The 22,504-nt window shown below is 40.3% G+C and overlaps 1 protein-coding gene across 1 annotated transcript in view; it reads right to left on the reverse strand.

Moving 5' to 3' along the window:
• The window catches only part of fhdc1 (FH2 domain containing 1), a 36,619-nt gene that overhangs the window by 12,906 nt on the left and 1,209 nt on the right, over positions 1–22,504 (reverse strand). The window contains exons 2-3 of the mRNA XM_030418308.1: positions 4,863–5,685; positions 1,356–1,417 (exon numbers count right to left, since the gene is read on the reverse strand). Of these exons, the coding sequence (XP_030274168.1) occupies positions 1,356–1,417; positions 4,863–5,369 (569 nt within the window). The 5' untranslated portion in view covers positions 5,370–5,685. The remainder of the gene's footprint in view (positions 1–1,355; positions 1,418–4,862; positions 5,686–22,504) is intronic.

Genomic DNA, 22,504 nt, shown 5'->3' on the forward strand with positions numbered 1-22,504 from the left:
AACTATTTGGTGCTTTTCTCTATTATTTACTACAGTGAATGAAGTCTTTGGGTTATTGAGGGTTGGTTGGACAAAAGAAGATGTCACTCTGGGCTCTTTTTACATTTTATAGACTACAATTTATTTTGAAAGTTGGTTGCCGCCCTGAGTTGCTCTGTGTTATTCAAGATCCTAAATATATGGATTGCTGCACGTAAAGGTTTAACCTTCTGTTGTAAATCAGTGGGGAAATAAGGGCTCAGATGAAGACAGACACTTTTTGAATGGTATTCAGCATGGATCAGTAAAAAGTCAGAGTAGATAATAACAGAAGGAAAAAAGGTCACAGGTATTTATTTTTTAAAAATGATGCGGACATGCCTCGAGTGATCCCAGTGTGAATGACACCTATAGCTGCATGAAAAGTCTGCACTCTGATATCATGTTTTGAAAACTGAACTAAAGCGTTTGTAAACACATGCAGGAGAGGACAGAGGATGACACTCATGACAGAGGGTGTGTACATGTTAGATTTGAAGTCAAATAAAAAAGGCCCAAGCACAAAAGTAAACACTAACTGTGATGAAGTCACTGCTCAAACTCGGTCCTGACTGCGTACAGTATAGCTCACAGTCAAATGTCATTAAAATACAGAGGGGAGCCATGCAAATACACCGTCATGCAAAACAGACACCTAACACACTTTCTGTACTCTGCTGCTCCAGACGACTTATGTAACACAACGCTGAGTCCAGTCCAGAGAACACGCCTCTAGATTTCCCGAACCAATGAATTATAAACAATGGAGAGCTCAGAAGGCCTCTTAGAGAAACCGACACAGATTTCGACCCTAATCTTCCTCAGTTATTAAGGTTTTTACTTCCTCGGTCAGGCGCTGAAACACAAACTGAAACTGAGAATGTTTTCAAGATAACATCAGCGATAAGTCTCATATCTCTGGGCAGTTTGAACCGCTGAAATATCCTGCTTCATCTACAGCTGTGGATTATCAAGTGTCATATTTTCTATTAGGTGTTATCAGTTTTATTTCATCTCTCCTGAGTCGCAGATTAGCTTGGGATCAGTTATCGTTTTCCCATATGTTTGTCAGCTAAAGAGAAAACTGTGTGCTGTGGTCATCGGCTGACATGCAGTTTAAAGACATGAACCTTTGCTAAGTGTTCTTTAGAAAGCACTCTCCACCATCATCATCATATAAAACACAGAAGGACGCAATAACAAGTCATATTTGACTCCGGAGACTCGAGCCGAGCAGCACCAGAGATGTGTACTGAGACATATTAAGGTGTTTTGTTTCCCACTGAGCTTTAAAGAAGTTGCTACCCATCAGGTCGTGAAGCAGGCGGACGACTTACTTCTTGAACTGCTTCAGGAAAATGCCCACATTCATTCCTCTCTTCGAGTCGAGGATGCTGATCTGAAAACAAACGAGAGGCGCGACAAGTGATTACATGTATTAATCGTAGTAGTGGTTAAACACACAATGAAACACACACACACACACACACACACACACACACACACACAGAATGTACCCACACCCCTCCCTTCTCCTTGTTGTTGCTTGAGTTACCGACACCACCCCGACCACCACCCGTTGTCACCCTATGGGACACTGAAATTCCACCGGGCCTCACTTCGGTTCACACACCTCCCTCATTAACAACAGCGTGCACATGCTTCCTTTCACAGGTGACTGTACAGTACGTACATTTTTAAAAAAGCTCCCTCAGCTCAGACCTCATTACTGCTTTTAAACTATTTAAATAATACATTTATATAAAAAATACATATATTCCCATTACTTGTACGGCTATTTATCAAGTTAGATTGTTTAAGTGTGAGCTGCCAAGTTTTGGAGATGAAGGAATTATTATTTTTTCTACCAAACTATAGACGGGAACTGTATCACCGCACACACGGCAGCATGCTTCTACTCTAACTCAGCTAAATAAGCAAGCTAGCTCAGCTGCATGCCATTAACAGATGCCATTAACGTTTACATCCCGCACAGTCACGAGCATGAGCCTTACGTCCGTGTGTAGATGCATTACTGGAGTCTGTAAATGAATTCTGGTAGGAGACATTGCTGTTGAGTTTTTTCAAAAGTATAAATTTTTTGTCTCTTTTAGTAATCCAAGCCAAGTGACATGTAGTTCCAGTACATTTCAAGAGAAGGCAGACATCTCTATGGATGTTATCTCCAAAACTCAGTAACTTTTTTGATAATCTATGAATGTTTCAGTCAATTTTCAAGCAAAAATGTCAAACGTGCTGTTTCAAGCTTCTTAAATTTAACTATTTGGTGCTTTTCTCTCTTATTTATTTAAGTAAATAAATATAGTGATTTTTACCCAGCACAGACAACATTCACCTTATATTTGGCAAGTACCAGATGTTTATTTAATTCCCAGGTAACATACGTAGCCGTAGCCTGATATACAGTAGCTGTAGTAGTAGCTATACAGTAGCAATTTTCAAGCAAAAATGTCAAACATTTGCTGTTTCAAGCTTCTTAAATTTAACTATTTGGTGCTTTTCTCTATTATTTATTACAGTGAATGAAGTCTTTGGGTTTTAAGAGGGTTGGTTGGACAAAAGAAGATGTCACTCTGGGCTCTTTTTACATTTTATAGACTTGAATATATCTTGAAAGTTGGTCTTATCTCCTAAACTCTGTAACTCACAACAAAACAATCTAGATGAATAATTAGCACTACAGGTAAGAGAAAAAATATCCATTTTAGATTTTTGGGTGAACCATCCCTTGAAAAATCTTTGGAAAAAAGAAAAAAGCTGAGTGAGGATGTCACCTCAGGCTCTGAGAAATTGTAATGAACATTTGTATTTCTTTGTATTTGCATTTTAAATATAATATACTAAACAATCAATAAATAATCCATTAACTGAGGCTAAAAACTGTTTGGAGCCCTAATTATGTATGAAACACCACGACCATGACAATGACAATAACACTAACGTAACATTTGGAACAATATGTTTCAAAGACACACAAAGAGCATCAACCAGAGATACAGTATGTTCCTGTGTGCATTATTTTAAACTCCCAAAGGAGTTTTTAGTCACAACTGTTCCTTGCTGACACTTTGAGGTTTGAGCAGCAGCAGTCAGTTCATTGTGGGGACACTGAGGAGTCTCCCTGCGCCTCACGCAGGTATTGATTTACAGTTCACATGTTACCTTCCAGGAGTCCTTCATGACGCAAACATGTTTTTGTTCTGTTTTCGAACGCAAATCATTTTTTTGCACTCAAAGAAAAGCTGTAACTGAGCACCGTTACCTAACGCGTCCCTGCAGGGGTATCTTAATACAGTGGGAGCAGGGTAGAGTTATGTACAGGAGTATTGTGATGTGTGTTCAGGACCTCAGGTAACATGTGCGACACAATGGAAGTGAATGTGAAGAGTTCGCAGGCATCAGGACTTGGAATTTTTTTCTGAATCTGAGCGTTTTAATGACAGCAAACAGAATATAGCCACTATAATATTTGTAATAACAAATCTGAGAGCGTTCCAGCTGATAGATCCTCATCAAGTAAGATTCAGGCCAAAGTCTTGACTGAGACTCTGTGAGTTTTTGGCCTGATGCCTGTTATCATTACATAATAACATGCCAAAGGATTTATATATAAATCCTCAATCTGAAAAAACACATACTTCCCTCAGCAATTAAAAATCTCAATAAAATTGTCCACACAGAACACAAACAAGAGAACTCTTTAAAATCTTGTTTGTCGAAAGTAAATCGAAGGTTGTTGAGTCACGTCTGTGTTCGACAGGCTGCTCATTCCGCCTCACAACAAATTGATTTAGTTCGCAGTTGTGCCCTGCATTTCATTATAGGAGATAAATATTACACTCATCACTGTTTACTCAATGAAAAAAGCAATCCAGCAGCAACAACAAGGGTAACTAGCACGCCTCAGTATGTCTTCATCTTCTCAAATTCAGTGTAACTGTTAAGCAGATCAGATCTCAGAACTGGATGAATCATTTTACCCCACGAGTAAATCCTGAACTTGGGACATCTCCTCATATTGGATACATGTGAACTTTGTATTTTGAGCTTTAAAGCGATGTATGTCAAAGATAGAGTAGAATAGATGTTTATTGTTACTGTTTCAAAAACAACGAAACATAGACTGCAGCTATTATATTGACAAATAAATATCAAATATAAACAAGTACAAAAAAGATAAAAATAGTAAAATATAAACAGCAAGATAAATAGGCACAAGATCAGATGTGAATCTTAGATGTGATTGTCTATGATACTGTTTTGTGACTGGCTGTGTGCTTTGTGTGTCTTCCACAGAAGAGAGATCTTGATCTTAATAACTACGATACATGCACACTATTATTCAAATATAAGTCTAAATATGGCAGAGTGTGACACACAGCCTCGTGCCCGTTTACAGTCAGCTCTGTGCTTTGCCCAGCCGACAGTTTGTAAGGTTGGGGAAGAGATCAAGCAAGAAAGAGGAGGCCCACATTTTTGGTCACCTACTTTAAAACACTTAGAAATATTCTGATATCAACAAATATCACTTCACCAGCCATGTAAACAGCTGCACGTGGAACAGAAACAGTTTATTTTGTGCACGTAAATGTAATCGCTGAGACGCCGTGAGTAAGTAAAGGTTACATAATAAGTACTGTTGTTGAAGGGAGTTGTAGTGGTAAGCCCTGCACATTGAATATAAAGACTTCTTAGAGAAAGGGCCACTTTAATCTTAAGGGGATTTATTTACAATCACTGTTTCGACACTCTTTGCTGTGAACACAAGTAAGCCATGGTGTTGCTGGTGTCAGCGTTACAACAGACTCATGACAGCCACTCACCTCGTCCTTGCTGCTCTCCTTGAAGGAGCGCGTCCTGGAGATGCGAGCTGAGGTTCCAGTGACCGGTGTCGACCCACGCATGCCTGTCAGCACCTCCTCTTGCTGTCCAAACAGCTCCTCCACGGAGCGAACATCGATCTGATACTGCTGCTGCCGCACCGCCAGCGTCCAGATGTTGGGCTTCCCCCGTACCTTCTCCTCCGGTATCGGCTTCCAAAAGAAGCTGCGGACGCGGCGCTTCTTCCTTGCGTTGTGGCTGGTGGATGTGGTCGCCGGGGGTGGAGGGGGCGGGGGTGCCCCTGGAGGTGGCGGCGGCAGGGGAGGCGGTGGGGGAGCTTCATGCTGAGAGGTGTCTGGGGCGTCACTGAGGGAGGGTACCGTGGCGTGAGTGTGCCCGGACATAGAGGACGGGTCAGAGGTGGTGATGGAGGAAGTGGTGCAGCTGCTTCCCTCGCTGCTGCAGCTCTCTGGCTCATTGGTTGTGGATGGACAACTCATAACAAGCATCACAGGGACGAGCAGTCAGCATACGAGCTGACAGAGAACACAATATGAATATGTCTGAGCAGTGTTTACTCTTTTTCAAAATGATCCCCAGAGAACTATTTTGGTTTTTGTCACTCTGAAGAACATCAAAATGCTGCAGCGTACGTCCCCTCACTGCTGGAGGAAGGAAGGTGTCCCTTCATCTGGTCACAATGAAGGGAGCACGTCCTTTGATTCTGTCCATCTCCATCACTCAGCTGGTCATCCATCGTGCTGAGCAGAGCCTTTGAAGGTTACCTCCCAGGGGGAGCGGGTAGGGGCGGCAACGGCCATGGAGCTACAAGAGCAACAAAAACAACATAGGACAGGATTATACAGAGGTAGTCATGCATGTTGTCATGGACAATCTGAAATTAGGGGAAATTAAGGGGTGCGACGGCTCAAACGACGAGGGGTACCCAGTCAAAGGGGCTCACAATGAGGGAAATGGCAAATCCTATTTTTTCCTGCTTTTGAAGGGCTTTGAAGTCAGGCTGTGGGGTGTATGAAGATCAGAGACATCCACAGCTTAGCTTCTGTTACACAGCTTGGTATCATTTTCATTCTGAAGAAGTTCTCATGTAGCGGACCACGAAGAAAGATTACAAGATTCGATTAAAGCTGCAAGCAGCGGTGAATGGAGCTCTCGCTCCACGCACGGCGGGCTGTGACGCCATCGGAGGGTGCGCACCTACATCTCTGCTCACCTGTTACTCGCATGTCATGTTGTAGTGTATGATGTGTAGATAACAAGCAGTAAATCTCATGTAAATTGGATGATGTTTGTGTGACTTCCTGTGTCCAGTGGGTGGCCCTATGGATATGACACAGTATTAATGAATAGACGTATTGAGGGCGAAACCCAATGTGTGAGCAATTTGGTGTAGATGGGAAATTGTATGTTGAAGTTATAAGGACTTCCTGCTTTATGGGGACGCATTGAAATGGACCGCGCCGTCACGTTCATCAGGTATGACGTCGGCGAAAGTTTTTGAGGTCTGAGGATGATACTGACTAAATGTGAAGTCTGAAGATAAAAACAGGTTTTCACATTTGGGAGAAATTAGACAAGGAACTGACAAAACATCGAGCTAGCCAATGAGTACTTCACGTCATCACACAGGATGGGATTCAAGAACCCCCGACCTGGTCATCGACGTGATGATTCACGCCGTCACATCCGCTCAGCCTGAGTACAGATACTTCACTGTGACGGATATGTTTTTCTTCATCTCTTCCCTCATCCCCCCACCGCCCTGACTGATGCTGTGTTTTCTTTCAGCTCCATGTGCTCTGGAAGACAAGAAATGCTTTACGCTAAATTTGAACAGCAGTTCAGTGAAATGAAAATGCAAATGTAAAATGTGCAAATGTTACAGACTCCTATACTACAAGGATATCCTGAACAAAGATGCAGCGTGGAGAAAGATTTTATTGGCAGGTCTCTCTAGTCTGTCTGTTTGCCAGCCACGTCCAGGGATCTTTTCTTTTCATTTTTTGATTTGTTTTCATGTTATTTGTGATTTAATGTTGTTGCCCGCACATACATGTGCACCACTGGTTAATGAAACTCTAGTTATATTAGATATAACAAAGGTTTGTTTGTTAGTGGTGTCACATGACTCAAAAAGTGATTTAAAATATAAATGAAGGAAATTTTAATGTATTCTATCAAATTTATTTGTATTCATTTTCATTACAAATTAATGGGGGACTGTAGGTCACAAGAAGAGTGGGATCCATGATAACATGGTATTGAAGTATTATCATGGATCCCAGACCCCAACTCTCACAAGATCCCTGCCAACATTCCCATGTGCGTCTGATGTTCGTTTTAAACTCAGTGAAGCAGTGATTGTATGAAGATGGTTGTATTCGCTAGATGAGCTTGATGTTGTTGCAGCGCTGTAGTTTAGGGGCTTGAGGTTTAACCATCCTAACGATTCCAATAGGTCCTTGCACTGGTCAGTGCTCGCGCCCCTAAAAATGAAGTAACTTTAAAATAGTATATTCTGTGGTGCGTTGTTTCTATAATGCTCTTGCATCAGTTGGACAAAACATTAAAAGTAACTTTGTCTAATAAAGAAGTTCAACTAAAATCAGTTCTTGCTGTTTGTCTAATAATGGTCTGTTCACTTCTTTCTGGGTTCATTTCAAACATATACTGGTGGCCTGTCTGCATCCGGTGCTAACTTTAGCTTTATGGAAAACAACCAGCGGTCTCTCATGTATTCACATCAACATCATCTGTTGCCGTAGGGCAGAGTCTGTTGCATAGCAACGGCATTAACAAAAACAACACAGTGCACCAGGAAAAAAATTAGGATTAGGAAAATCCAACAAAGACACAGGTTACCAGGCACAGGAACAGATACATACACAACTGCACATGCTCATTTGCTTTAGAGCAAATCTTAATCTGTAAATCCCTGGGTGGACTTCAAATTCATTCAAATACAATGCTTAGAAAAGGAAGACTCTTCTGTAACACCTACGAAACTCTGAGCTGAGCTGACAGCTCGCTGTGACAGGAGACAGGTGGAGAAGGGCAGGAGGAGGAGCACGAGCTGACAAAGACAAAACACAGTGATAATCTACAACCAGTAACACCACCAGATCATAAAGATAAAATAAATAGATAAACAACTAGTGGATTGACACACAAAAAAAGAATTGCCACGAGGTTTCTTCCATCGTTTTTTTTTTACCCTGTTAAAAGTTTTTTTTTCCATCAACATGTGAAGTTTTTCCTCACTCGAATCGAGGGTCTAAGGACAGAGGATGTTGTTCACGGTACAGATTGTAAAGCCCACTGAGGCAAAGTGATTGTGATTTTGGGCTATAAAAATAAAATTGATTTGATTTGATTTGATTTAGATTTTCTGTTAATTGCTGAACAAACCTTTTACCTTAACATGAAATCTATGTTTGCTTTTTATCATCAGGGCTCCACGGTGCGACTAAACATTTTCATTAGTCACACCGGCGCACCTGAAACTAAGCCGTTAATTTTTTTAAAGGAGATTATTACAGATTTATGCAGTGTCATCTTGCAATTGCTGTGATTTGAATGAAGAAAAACATGTATTTTCACCTTTATTCCTGTATACAACCATGAACATAATGTGTTAAGAATGAGAATTAAATCAAAATGTATTATTGGATGCACCTAAATTATATGCTTGTGCACCTAAATGAAAAAGCTACAGTAGACTTTAATTATCAAGATTATTTTCTGAACTAACTGATTATTTGGTCTTAAATTAAGTAAATATTTGATATATCTTAATGTAGGACCAAGTGAAGAGAATCTGGAATCAGTAAGTTGATCAACTTTCACCTGATTAACTGAATATTTGAGAGTTTTAAAACACAATGATTATGTTGATATTGATTTCTTAATTTATATTATTATAATTATTATATATTAACATATAACATAAACAACAACCTGATGTATCCACCCTGCAGCTCATTGGATATTTCTTTAATTTGAAAACTAGACTACCTATGTTAAAAAAAAACAGTCTTTGAAAACACCAGAGGATAATTTATCTAATGCACACAGTAAGTGATTATTGACGGTATTGTAAAAGATTACTGGAAAACCCAACAAGTCGTCAACCTCACAGACCAGAGGGAAAGAAAGCACTTGCCTTGCTCACCCTCGTCAGTCTCTCTTTGTCAAATTAACAGCTTCACTGCGGCTCTCAGTTGGAGGGAAACTGCTTCTGTTTCAGGACAACACATCACTCGCTGCCACGGTTGACGTGGCAGTGAGTGATCTGATACCTCTTCTTGTGCTGAACAAAGACATGAATGGTGCTTCTGACAAAAAACAGGAGATAAATCTGAGGCCCGGTGGTGATGGAGGTGAATACGTTGCTTCAAACACCTTAACGGAAACAATTTGGCTTCAGGGCAAACGATCAGACTGAGCATTGGTTAAAAATAAAAACAATAATGAAAAATGTCATGCTGTTGATTTCTACAATCCGCTCTCTACCTCTTACACAACTTCGAAACATCTTAGTGGTAATCCCCCGTTAGATAGCAGCCTTCACCATCTGATACTCAGAGATTATTACTAATTAATAAAGCAGACGTCACAAATGGCCTCATGTTGCCAACATCAGCCTGCATGCTCAGCTGTCCCGTCCTCGGTGCTGGACCACACTGTCACTCATGTCTAATTCATAAGACTGTGAGAACACCTGACCTCACACTGAGTCATCTCCCTCTGCGGTGCAACGTGGCTACACTAAGATATGCTACGCAGAAAACACAGGAGCAAAGAGACAAACTGTTTTGCCACCTCTCTTGCTGCTTTTATCTTTGTGTTCAATGTTATTGCAGCTGCTTTAAATAAATAGTTTAGCGCTGTCAGAACAGCAAGTATTCATCTTGTTTCTTTAATCTGTAGAATTAAAACAAAGAGACCCCACAAAGTCACTGCATGTTAACTAAGTTGCAGCTAGCTAAGCTAATGGTTGTGCACATAACCCTCAAAAAACAACTAACAGCGTTTTTTACTCTTTGGTTTTTGTACAAATTGAAATCAGCTCTGTGACCGTATATTTCAAAAGGGACAACATCGACCGAGCAACAAGTCTGTATCTGACATTTTTTGTGTGACATGATTTACAGAGAGGAAGCCACCTGTCAGTAACACTATCCTGAGGAGCCCTGAGGGAGAGAACGGACTCTGTGTCAGACAGTTTCCAGATTCATCACATCCACCTGCTGCCACGAATGAACGCAGACAGATAGTGGGGTTTTATTCAAAAGTTCACCTGTCATCAAACCCTGAGGCATTCCCGCCCCTATAAGTCTTCATTACTGATAAGTAGGAAGCGTACGCCACACCCTGTCATTAGTCTTTGATCAGTTACACATCCCAGGAAAACCTGAGGGAACAGTTTACATGAATGTGCTCTTCTATAGTCGTGGTATCTTTTTGTCACAAGACAAAACTGAGGTTCTGACGGCTCCACTTGGGTCTGAATAACTGAAACCCCATCCAAGACCCTTTAGATAGCAACAAGGGAGCAAGTTTCTAACAAGATTTATGACTGTCAGGATGTAATATAAGGGGAAAGTATAATAAAGTGTTTGTTCAACCTACTTTAAAGGCAGCTGTAACTGATTATAACTGATGTTTTATGAGATGGTCACTGTAAAATGAAAATCTGCCATTTCATTCCTAATTCATACTTCCCGGGTATGGGTAGGTACCAATGTTTTTGCTGCACGACTCAGGTCTATATGTCCGTTAATGAAATTGAGATGTCCAATCAACAGCCCAAAAACAAAGGATCGCTAGTTTATTATGAGTAGAGTCACAAAAACAGATAATTTGAAAAGTTGAAACCAATTAATATTTGCTAGTGGGATTGCTTAAAATTGTTTCAGATTAATTTCCTGTTGATAAGTAAATCCATTAATTGTCGCAGCTCTCGTGCCAATATGTCTGATACCAAAGTGGAGTTTTTTAAAAGCAAGATGGAAAGTCTGATAATTCCAACAGTATACATCCGTCCTGCAGATGTAGGTGCGAGTAATGTCGGAAAGACATAGTATGGGAAGAGTTTGTTTATTGGGAAGATATTGCGAAGGCCGCGACCAAAAATATAGACGTCTATACGTCTTCCCAGGTAGCAAATGCCCCCAATAATACGTTTACCTTTTATTCGTTGCTTCGATGTCTGCAAGACACAAGGAGATGGCAGGGCAAGTGGCAAATGGCGATGTTTTTTATCCTCATGTTCACATCAGACTAACAGCCCTCACATCCCTTTTGGATCACATCTCTTTTCTTCAAATTCAGTTCATGCACGTTGATTTTCAGTAGGGTAGGACATTTTGGAAGACCTTTAAGTCGACAGGCTATGATATGATTAACAGGGTTTTTTCAATCTGGTTGAATGGGTCACAACTCTTAGACAAACTAAGTAGGCTTTTGCTTCATTTTAAGGGGTCATAAGAAAAAATGGCCAGGAACCACATGAATTCACTCAATGACCAAAAGGAAGAAGAGAAGTCTTGAAGCATCTTAGACTTTGGTGACAAATTCAGGGAAAAACCTTCATAAATGAGTCAAGAAACAACACAGATGTTTCCATTCAGGGTATGAAGGGTCACTGAATAATTTGATAAGTGTATTCTTTTTCTACCGACATGTCCAAAAGCACCAAATGAGGGAATGAGAGGTGTTAATCCCTGCGGTAGAGGTTTAGAGACTATGTCAAGGAGCACCGAAGCTCTCACTCCTCTTTAGTTACATAACAAGACCTCTGACTGTATGAAGCATTTTTCCCCTTTTTCTCATTCTTTAAAAAAAAAAAACGTCTGCAAAGCTGAAAAAAGATTTTAAACCGGAGGTAACTGTCATCAAGCATCCAGGGAGCCACGAAGTCCAAAATAAATAATCCTGAAGGTCAAGGTGCTGCTGCCTGTTATAGTAATCCCCTGTTGGTAACTTCTAGTTCAATTTCCTGCGGGTCAGTGAACGCCCCACAGAGCCGAGGTCTTTCACTTACACTGTGGGGGCAAAGGGGTGCGTTCACAGGAATTTGGCGAGTCGTGCTCCATCATCATTACCATGGGTACGCTCGTTAGCAGAGAGAGGTTTTGCGTAAAGCTCAGTGGGATGTCGCTGTCAGACCTGTTTGTTATTTGATCCTTCCGAACAATTTCTTCTCTACTTGTCCAAACAGTGTTAAACGGGGCAGCCAGTGACAGCACTTAACAGCACTGAAATCGTCGGCAAAGTCATTATTGATTCATTTTTGGATTGTTTTTTTTCTTTTTCTAACATTTAATGAACCAAGTGGAAAATGGCCTCGACCCAGTGTGATCGATTGTTTTGTCCACCCAGCAGCCAAAAAATATCCAATGTGCAATGAGATAAAACAAGAAAAATCAACTTTATCATCCCTAGGCATCTCTCGTTACTTCTCGCTCTTTATTTATTGCATCCTTTTTGCATTTTGCATCACGTATGTATGTGTGGTCTGCCCTCTTTCAAGGTACAAAACTGTACGTAAAGCTCATGTATATTAGATTAAACTGGTGAACTGTCTTGTCTTATTCTTGGCTCAAATGTTATCAGAAGCACATTTTTGTGTTGCTCTTAGTTACATCACATCTTCTGTTACCCTGACTGGTTGTGGTATTAGTCATTTGAGTCTGCAATCATTGATAATGCCCCTTGCAAATCAAAAACTAACTGAGAGGTTCCAATATGTGTTTGCATGACTAATGAAGCCAGTTCAAGCAGGGAGCAAGTTGTCATCAAAGCTGAGCCTTCACCTCTTGGGATGTTAAACTACCTGTTTGTCTCTCTACTGTCATGGGGAGTCTGTGCCACTTTAGCTCTTCACCACTCAAACACCACGATATCAAGGCCCTGATAATGGCTCCCATGAGGGATCTCTGTAAGTCTGCCATTTAAAAGGGTTTTACACAGATGACTTGATTGAACTTATAAACCTATACTGGTAACCTACCAATCACTTTACAAGAATCATGAACAAACATACACAAACTGTCGGTGCTTTACCACTTGGATTGTGTGTTTCTGTATCCTGCAGCAGCTCAGTGAGTTTTCTGGGACTTTTTGGATGAAAAGGACTTAAAGTCCACCTGGGAACTCTCTTCACAGCGCTGGCTTATCGCTCTGATTTCCATGTCTTGTTTACAATGGAGCGGATACACAATAGACTGAGCATATTCTCAGCCACAACGCACACAGACACACACTTCCCCCGGCTACGACTGCCCAGATACCAAAGACAAAAGGACCGCAGTGCCAAAAATTCTCTTTTCACACACGGGGGATATGAAATGACACCTTTTAGGTGTGTGTAGCAAACAGAGACAAACGTTTACAGTACAGCGGCTCTTGGCAACCGCAGAGAGGCTGCGGTTCATCATTCAGATGTAGCAGAAGGTGACAGACTGCAGCAGGATCTCTAATGTATTCAAGCCATATAAATCTGGACTGTTACATAAATCACATTCAGCCTCCAGCCTTGCATGTAAACAAAATGCACCATAATCAAACAAAACGTACGTCACTTCTATGCAAAAAAAAACCCAACTTGCTCTTAGCACAGTGTGTGTTATCAGGACAAACTACGCTTCAGTTTCAAGCTAAATATCTGATGAACTGAAGGTCATTTATCAGCTCTTGCCACTGGTTGTGTAATGCCCCATAACACCCGAACAGAACACAGCAGAAAAGTCGTCTAATTGGGAAACACAGTGGTGGACAAAGAGCCTATTATTCAGAAAATCCTGGATTTATCAAATATTTTCAAAGATTGAGTGCTTGGTACCGTTATGTCTGTTTTTTTTCGGAGTGAACCCTGGCAGAACCTGACAGGGTAAATTATTCATGTCCCCATGAATAAAGTAACTTCTCTTCCAACCCAACTGCTGATGTCCTGAGCTGATAGCCTCTCAGTGGTGCTGACCCAGAGGCAAGTCACCTGTGTAGGTTTATGGCTTGATGAAGTATTTATAATGGAAAAGCAACATGTCCTCGAAGGAGAAGAGCTATAACTTATGTATCTTGTCTCCAGAAATGGACAGGTTTTAAGCTATGTAAAGATTCTTGCAAGGATCAACAAGTTCAAAGTGGAAACAGACAACTTCCACCTCCATGGCGTTCCTGAAGACAACTGGATCGCTTTTGGTTTCTCCAAGAGTTGCAAATACTAACAACACAAGACAAAACTTGAGTTTATTAATAGATTTAGTCTCTGATGGAGACTAGAAATGGTGCCAGGCTACTTTCATAATGCCAGGATTTCTGATTTCCTTGTTGCATATTAACAGTGAGGTTCATAGAGAACAATCCCCTGTCTTTCAGAATCGTTCACCTTAACGGGGCAGTCCAGCAGCAATTTAACAGCACCACAAACTACATCTATATGACAACAATGACAATAAATCTATTTTAACTTTATGACTTATATTTTACGAATTAGTCATTAAAAAAAGGGATTATATAATGATTTCAGATTTGCTTAGTTCCATTAAATCAAATTTTTCAAGTCAAGCATTTTGTTTGAGGATTTCTTCACTTTGAATGGAGAAAGATGACTATTAGTGCGACTTTGAAGCCCTTTTGTTGAGTAAATTAAAAGTATTTTTTCTCCATAAGATCCGCAGATACCCTGTACGTGAGGTCCAAAATGCTTAATTAGCTCATCTGATCATCAACTTTGAAGGATCAATGAGTTAAAACACTCAAGCTTTCAGCCCTACTCCCTCAACACAAAGCGATCAAAATTTGGCCTCCGGATGAGCGAATACATCAATGAACATGTCAGTACTTTGTCCACAGGCTGTCAAATCAGATAATCCTCAACGCAGGAGGAGTCTCCTTTATTTCCTCGACTCAGCTCCAACATGTCTGCTGATCTATTAACTTTTGTTCAAAGGTTAACAGAGTTCATGCCACGTCTTTTTTTCCTTTCACCAGTCCTAATTTATTTACTGAAAAAAAGCCAAAGAGGACACTGATTGAAACAGTACTTTATGTGACATGTAGCTTCAAAACATTTGTCACACATACAGTCCAACAACCTCCAAAGCAAACAGCCGTGGGTGGCGCAGTATGGAGGATTAACATGGCTTGAACAAAACTTAACAGTTCACTTCACGCGCAAATCTGCAAAAACGTTTTAAGGAGATTATTGCATGGTGTTATTTGTCTAGAATGAGGAACTTAACTCTTAACGAGGCCAAGGTACAGTTCCTGGCACCACATGCAAAGTGAAACTAAACCTGAAATATTGACAAACATGGATCTTTCCATCACGTTTATCTGCTAAAAGTCAGCTGAGCATGTCCTCTATTATTCTCATTTTACCAACCTTCCATCTACTTATCTCACTCCGTTGATGTTAAACCACAGCAAATAAAAAAAAGCATGAAAAATGATTCCCTACAAACTGAGAACTGTCTCCTTTAATCGATTTCAAAAAACAGCTGAGGTCCTGCTCAATTTTTAGCATGGCAATTAAATCCACCTAACAACTGTCCCTGATGTTCCTTTGCCTCGACTCAAAACTGGCCCACAATCTACAAACGTTGCTTTAAATAGACCGTAATCTCCCGTCCATCTCTCTCTGCCTCGCAGGCCCATTCAGTGAGAGAAGAAGGAAGCTGTCAGCTGGCTTTTTAATTCATAAAGTTTAATAAGCACCCTGATTATTAACCTCATAACCCCAATTATCTTGTTTTTTTTTCTGTAACTGGGCGAAGAATACTTGAGGATTTTAAATAATTCACCCAAGTAGGTATTTGGCTTATTTTTTTTTTCGGACAACTGGATAAAAATAAGTATTTTCTAATCAAGTTGGTATGAGAGCAAATCTCCAGCACGTGTGGCTGAATCTGAGATTTAGCAATGTGGGTTTCTGGGTTATGTAGTTCAGACTGGAAAGTACAAAACACTCAGCTGGATATCTGTGGCACTTTATATTCTGATTAATGGTTACGTCAAACTATTATGGCATTGTGTTCTGCTGCTACACTTTGAGTCGTGTTTCATGAGTCATGAAACTGAGTTGCATCCTTCTGTATCATCCACTGACTGAGCTCTTGTTCTAGGAACGCCCAGTCCAGTCCTTAGAGGTTGTTGAATTTGAAAATCGTACACACAGATAGCAGAAGGAAGGGGCGGAGTAGACATCCAACGACAAGCTTTACATCAACAGTCTACATCCAAGTTAGTAAGACTAGGCTGAGAATAATTATTATTTAATTATCAGTTAACGTGCATATTCAGATTATTATTGTCAAACTTCAAAATATATAAGATTTTCGATCTGATGAAGCTCAAATGGATCATAAAATCATAAATCATTTACAGGCAGTGATTGAGAATGTGTTATTTTTGTCACTTCTTATATATAAAATGTAAAAACAAATAGCTGAAGTGCCATTTATAATGTGCCATAGCTCAAGATGACGTCTTCAGATTGCTTTTTTCTGCCCGGCAAACAGCCCCAAACCCAAAGATATTCAGTTTAAAACAATGAAAAACAAGAGAAAAGCTGCAACTTATCGTGTGACCGACTGATTATTTCAGCAGAACTGGAAATAATCTCTGAAGAGAAAGCTTGTGGCTGATGAGTCATTATAGCTAAGACTTATTTCATGCTGTGTGGGATAGATCAGTCCTGTTTCAGATCCCTAATGATCAGCTGTTTACCAACAAAAACTTTAACGAGCGAGATGTTCAAAACATTTTTCTGCTCCGTCAGTTGTTAAGAGGATAAACACAGATTTCTTGTTTGCTTGAATCAGATTTGAAAGGCTTTGCTGCTGGTTATGATTAGATGAATTCCCTCTCCAGTTACAGGTTGGCTGACAGGCGTGATATCACCTGTGTTACAGCTGAGACAGTCATTCATATTAGTCTTAGCTGAACCCGTCTGAAGACTGTTCAAACAGTCATTGACACGGCAGGCGTGCGTGCTCTGCAAACTGTCGGCTTTAATCTTTAAAATCTGAAAACCTCGTTCGAGACAGAGGCTGTTATTAGCAGATTCATGCTAAGCTTTGGGGGATGTGTTGTGACGGGGGCTCCTGTATCTGCACACAGTCGTTACTAAGCCCTTCATCTCTGACTCTGCAGGTGTTCGTGTGACAGGAGGAGGTACACTTAAGTGCAGTTACAAGACAGGTACAGGTTTTTTTTTTCATCTCTAGGCACTTCTTCAGCACAGAACTGTTTATGACATGGTGCTTTACTCTATGATTCAGAGCTGATGTAAGCTATAATATGATTTGTGACCGTGTTGGCAGTACCTGTGTTTTGGCGCTGTACATCTTTTAATTCCAATATGTTCCTCATCATCAATAATTTCCTCACACTGTCAACAGAAAGTAATGCTACACTTGCACAGTTTTCTTTAAAAAATGCCTAGTTAGACCTAATTTCTCCCTCAGCAGTCTGCAGGGTATCACACAATGCTTCTCTGTGCAACGAAGATGATGAAAAAAGAGGGTTTTAAAGTCGACATGACTGAGATTGTTGATCAATAATCATCATTGATGTGGATATAATGGCTGAGTGTGTAAAGAGAAGTATAAGAACAAGTAGAACAGTCCACTGAGTTCAGAGCATGACATCACTTTACTGTAACGCCTTTAAAACCAGGAAAAGACAACACTAGTGATGTATCGCAACAAAGTGATAAACTAAATCTAAGACAATAGAAAGTCTCATAGTGAGGTAGCTATATAGTAATGATATATCCATCAATTAATCCATTGATTGGTTTGTGTAGACTCTGAATCTGACTGACTGAATGTGAATATTTACTGGTTTCTTTACTCATTCACGACAGCAAAACTGAAGCTTGGGTCTCTCTCAGCATCGTTATCTGATTTCTTCATCAGCAGTACGTTTTTTGTAAAGTTGCCCAATACACACCTCATGCGAAGACTGTTAATTATGAGGCCAAAACGAAGCGCCTCTTTCTCTCTCTGTCTGCAGAAAATGTGTGATTGGCATTAGACGGGAGGTCAGACTGTCCACTAGACGACTAACTGGTTGTTGAGTATGAAATGCTGAATTGTGTAACCAAACATGCTTGGCCAGCCGTTTATATACCTTGACGGCCCAAGAAAATATTTGTGTGGGAAACACTGCTGGTATTAGGGCTGCCCGATAAATCAAATTTTAATCGTCATCGCGATATGAACATGTGCAATAAACACATCAGTGTTACAAAAACAGGTAACGTTACTGTGTAAAACATGCCGAGCAGTTGTTGCAACTTCTAGAGGAAATACAACCAACCTCCATCACCACCTGCAATACAACCATAAAGACCTGACGTTAGCCATCATTAACTGTATAGTTAGTAATATGCAAACTTCAATATTTGTTTATTTATCGCAAGTTATATCGTCATCGCAATATTGAACAGTGTTATCGCACATCGCAGATTTTCTTCATATCATGCAGGCCTAGCTGGTATCTAACCAGTTTATTAGGCACCTCTGTTTCATACTGTAAGGTGTTTCTACCAAATTGTCCACATCATTTATATCATTGAGTAGGGCTGGGTATCACCAGGTACCTCGCGATATGATACTATCACGATATTTTGCTCACGATAACGATAATATCACGATACGGCGATTCTGCGATAATTGATATATTGCAAGAAATTTCATCCACGATACATCACGATATCTGTGTCACTGAAGAAATTCAGAATTTATTGACTGCACTGAATCCATTTCACAGGAATTACAAAACATTGTCAATCAATTTCACATGAATGACAGCCAAGTAAACAAAGAGTACATTGGACAGTGTCTCTTCTTAACACACACACTGACTACAGCTATCATTAAATATCTATATGTGTGGGTTTCAGAGCTACTTAAACCATTTTTTAAATTTTATTTGGTTGTATACCTATGTTTGAATAAAGATAAAGCTGTCCTCCGAAGAGGGGTGGTGGGCCAAAAAAAAAAAAATTTTTTTTAATATTGATATTTGGCACCAGTGTATCGATAACGTACCTCAAGACGAAATATCGCAATATATCGTAGTATCGATATTTTGGCACACCCCTATCATTGAGGTTAGACTAAATGTTAAACAAACACCTGTCAGTAAAAAACAAACAAACGAAACAGTGCCACAAACCACATCCTCCAAAAGCATCTTGGAGACTGTTGCAGCAGGATGCACGAGGTGTACCTGACTAACTGGATGCAGACTGTCTGTCTTTAAAGCTGCTCTGAGAAACTGACTTAACATCACATACCGTAGGCCTGCCCAGCATCAAATGACAGACGGCCGGTGAGAACAGTGAAGCGTTTGGCTGCTGAAGAGCCAGAGGGAGAGTTTAACAATGAAATTACATACACAGTGCGTTCAGACCCACTTCTAATAGGAACCACACTATCCCACACAGTGACACAGCAGTTTCAAACCGACCTCAGAGAGCATTTTTAACCTTCAGTTCACAAACAAACACTGAATCTCCTCCAAAAAAAAAATACAGAGACATTACACTCCCAGAGAAAAAAAGTAAACCAGATGAAACAAAACCCAGTCAGACGAGGTCAGGACAAGAAGGAGGGATGAGGGGAGACATCTGCAGAGCTTTGAATCGTCTTCTGTTTGTTCTTTTGTTTAACCGGTGATCAGTGTCTGGCCTGCAGCAGACCACTGCGTCTCCATCACCTCTGGCTCTGCTCTCCAATTGTTGCTTCAGCAATCTGAGCTCGCTGCCAAAGTTAAGCCTTTAGGCAAATCTCGCTGTAGTTCTTGGCTTTCACAGTCCTGCGCAGCATTAAACCAGCCTCGGCTACAGAAGCTTACGGATTAATCACAGCACATTTCGGGCATAATGACACACGTACTGTACGATTTAGTGAAAACTTCCTGAATCAGGCGCAGGTTATTTGGATGAATAGAGCCGGTGTTCCAGTCACCATAGAGACAACCGCAGAGAAACATGGAGGAAATGCAAACATGTTTATATGGCGGTGGGGAAAAGTCTTCGCCCAAGGGCCCAGAGACACAGCAGCCGTCGTTAGAACACACTTTTATACCTGTGACACACTACGTACAGGCAGCGTATGTGCACGGATCACATTACAGACTATTGAAAAACAAAATATCACCAAGATTACCTTCATAAAGACAACATCCAAGGATTAGATGTGAATATGAGTATATGTTGTTATTTTAGACAGGTATTATACATAGTTTTTAAAGAAAGAACTGCTTTATTTTCTTAAAATCATCATCTACTCTCCACTATGCTGATGGAAAGAGTGATGGTTCGTAGTCAACAAAACAACATGAAGCTTCTCAGCGAAACAGTGTTGCAGCATTCTTCTGAACAACTGAAGTAGATGAAGACTTGTTTAAAATGTGAAAACAACACAGACCCAATAAATAAAATGGCTGCACGCAGCTCGTCCAGCGTAACCCAAGTTCCCTGAATTTCAAATTGATTTAAAAGAGACATCATCATGATTTTACTAGTATTTTTTCAACAACATTAAAAATTGTGATATAAAAGTTTATCGTCCATAATAATCATGAACTATATCGCTGTCAAATTAATGTTCGGCACTGATCGGGCTCTAATAATTTAGACGGCACGGTTGAGCTCACGCATCCAGTTCAGCCGGAGAGCATGCTAGCACTTTTAGCTCTTTTGATTCTTTTGGTTTCAGAGTCACGGTCGGGGCAAACGATTTTACAGCTTGAACAAAGTCACATTGAAATAAACAACCCCTCTGTCCCTGCACTCTCTCTGCCACTACGCCATGGAGAAGGAGGGAGAATGGCAGATTAATAAGTGGAATGCTTTTTCAACATTTTGCTAACAAGTGGGATGGAATCAGCCCTCAGGTAGGCAATAGTGAAGATTTTATCTTGGAGAAAGGATGTAAACAACTTCTTTTCAAATCAGTTTGGGATCTCAGGGGTTCTGGAGACTTGGACAGGCTGTATGGAGCCGTTTTTTACACTTTTCTTTATGCTTTTTTGTGATGCGTTTCAAAACAGCTCACCATCTACTTCGATCGTTCCCGCAGTGCTGTTTTGCTGTGAAGCTCCAGAAACGTTTCGTTGACTACAAAACTACATCGGACTTTCCATCAGCGTGGGGGTGAGTAGACGACGACAGGGTGAACTTAAGTTGTTTTGTTTTTCTGTATCAGACGGTTTACAGCTGAGACACTTGGGTGGTAACAGCGGTGGGGGGTTGGGGGCAGCAAACAAGGAGCCTTTAATTTTCTTCCCCTTTTCTTTCCTCTTTTGTCGTGTTTTTTTATTTTTTCACCGTTTGTCATTGCAGACTAAAATTGAATTTATAAGACGGGGACAGATTTTGGGGCCATAAAGTCCACTCGAAACAACCCAAGTTGGACACAACTATTCAGCCCCTCAGCCCCACAGAGATAAATCAACCCCCACCCCAACACGTTCCTCCTCCGGATGACGTCAGAGAATTGAGTTTTCCGTGTTACTCTCGGCTTCCACAGCAACTGGGGGGTGACACCGCCCTCTCCCTTGACCTGACCCGGGGAGAAACTCTTTTTTTTTTTTTCACGGGGGTATTGTTCCCCATACTTGAATGGATTGCCCTCTAATTCATCCCCAGCATGTATAATAGTGTACAAAAGCCAAGGAAGCCGGGGTCTGAGTTGCAGAACAAAACCAACAGGGGCAGAGTTGTAAAGCCATACATGTCGAGCTCAAAGGGCTGAAGATGGGGCGGCGAGTTCAGTGAGCGGACCCACAACAACCAGTAAACACTGCGTCTTACTCCAGTTATCACTAAAGTTTTAAGTGACATAGAAACCAATATCCGTCAGTAGCACCATGAAAATTGATGTAAAATGTCTGGTCAGATCTGTGGTTTTGTTTACTTATTCTTTGGTCAGATGATCCTGAATATAATCAAAGTTTTGCAAATTTTGAACTGGTTTATTAAAGGAAAATTCTTGTATGACTTTGGCTGCTTTTGTTAAATAAATGGAGGATTTTGTAGGAAAATATGTTGTGAAGTAAAGTATGTAAAGTACTGTGAGAACTAGCTAAATACCAAAACATATAGCAGAAGCACTAATAGTGGAAGATTTCAAACAATATCCCACCAGAATTAAATATTTATGGATTAAACAAAAAATCTTCGGGATTCAGTCATTCGCAAAAACATTTCTGCAGGCAAAGTTCTTGCATGACCAACTGTGAATAGACTATTTAGATCTGAGAACTTCAGTGGAATGAAACAAGAATTTTGTAGGAAAACATGTTTATATGAAGTATTTGGACAATAACTAGTGTTATCCAATACTGAAACATATAGTAGCAGCACAAATAGCTGAAGATTTCCAAGTATTTTCAGACAAAATACAAGATTTAGGGATTATGCAAGTGGTTAAAATACCAATTAAACCAAATATCTTTTGCAAAAACAGACTTTTAATCGAAAGTGACAACTGGAAATACAATGCATATACATGTTTAAGTATCTAAATGAAATTAAAGTCTTGCCAGTTTACCTGTTTTATTTTGGATATTGTTCTTGTGTGACTGCCTTTGAACAGACAGT

Source organism: Sparus aurata, chromosome 1 (genome assembly GCF_900880675.1).
Source record: "Sparus aurata chromosome 1, fSpaAur1.1, whole genome shotgun sequence".
Classification (NCBI taxonomy): Eukaryota; Metazoa; Chordata; class Actinopteri; order Spariformes; family Sparidae; genus Sparus; species Sparus aurata.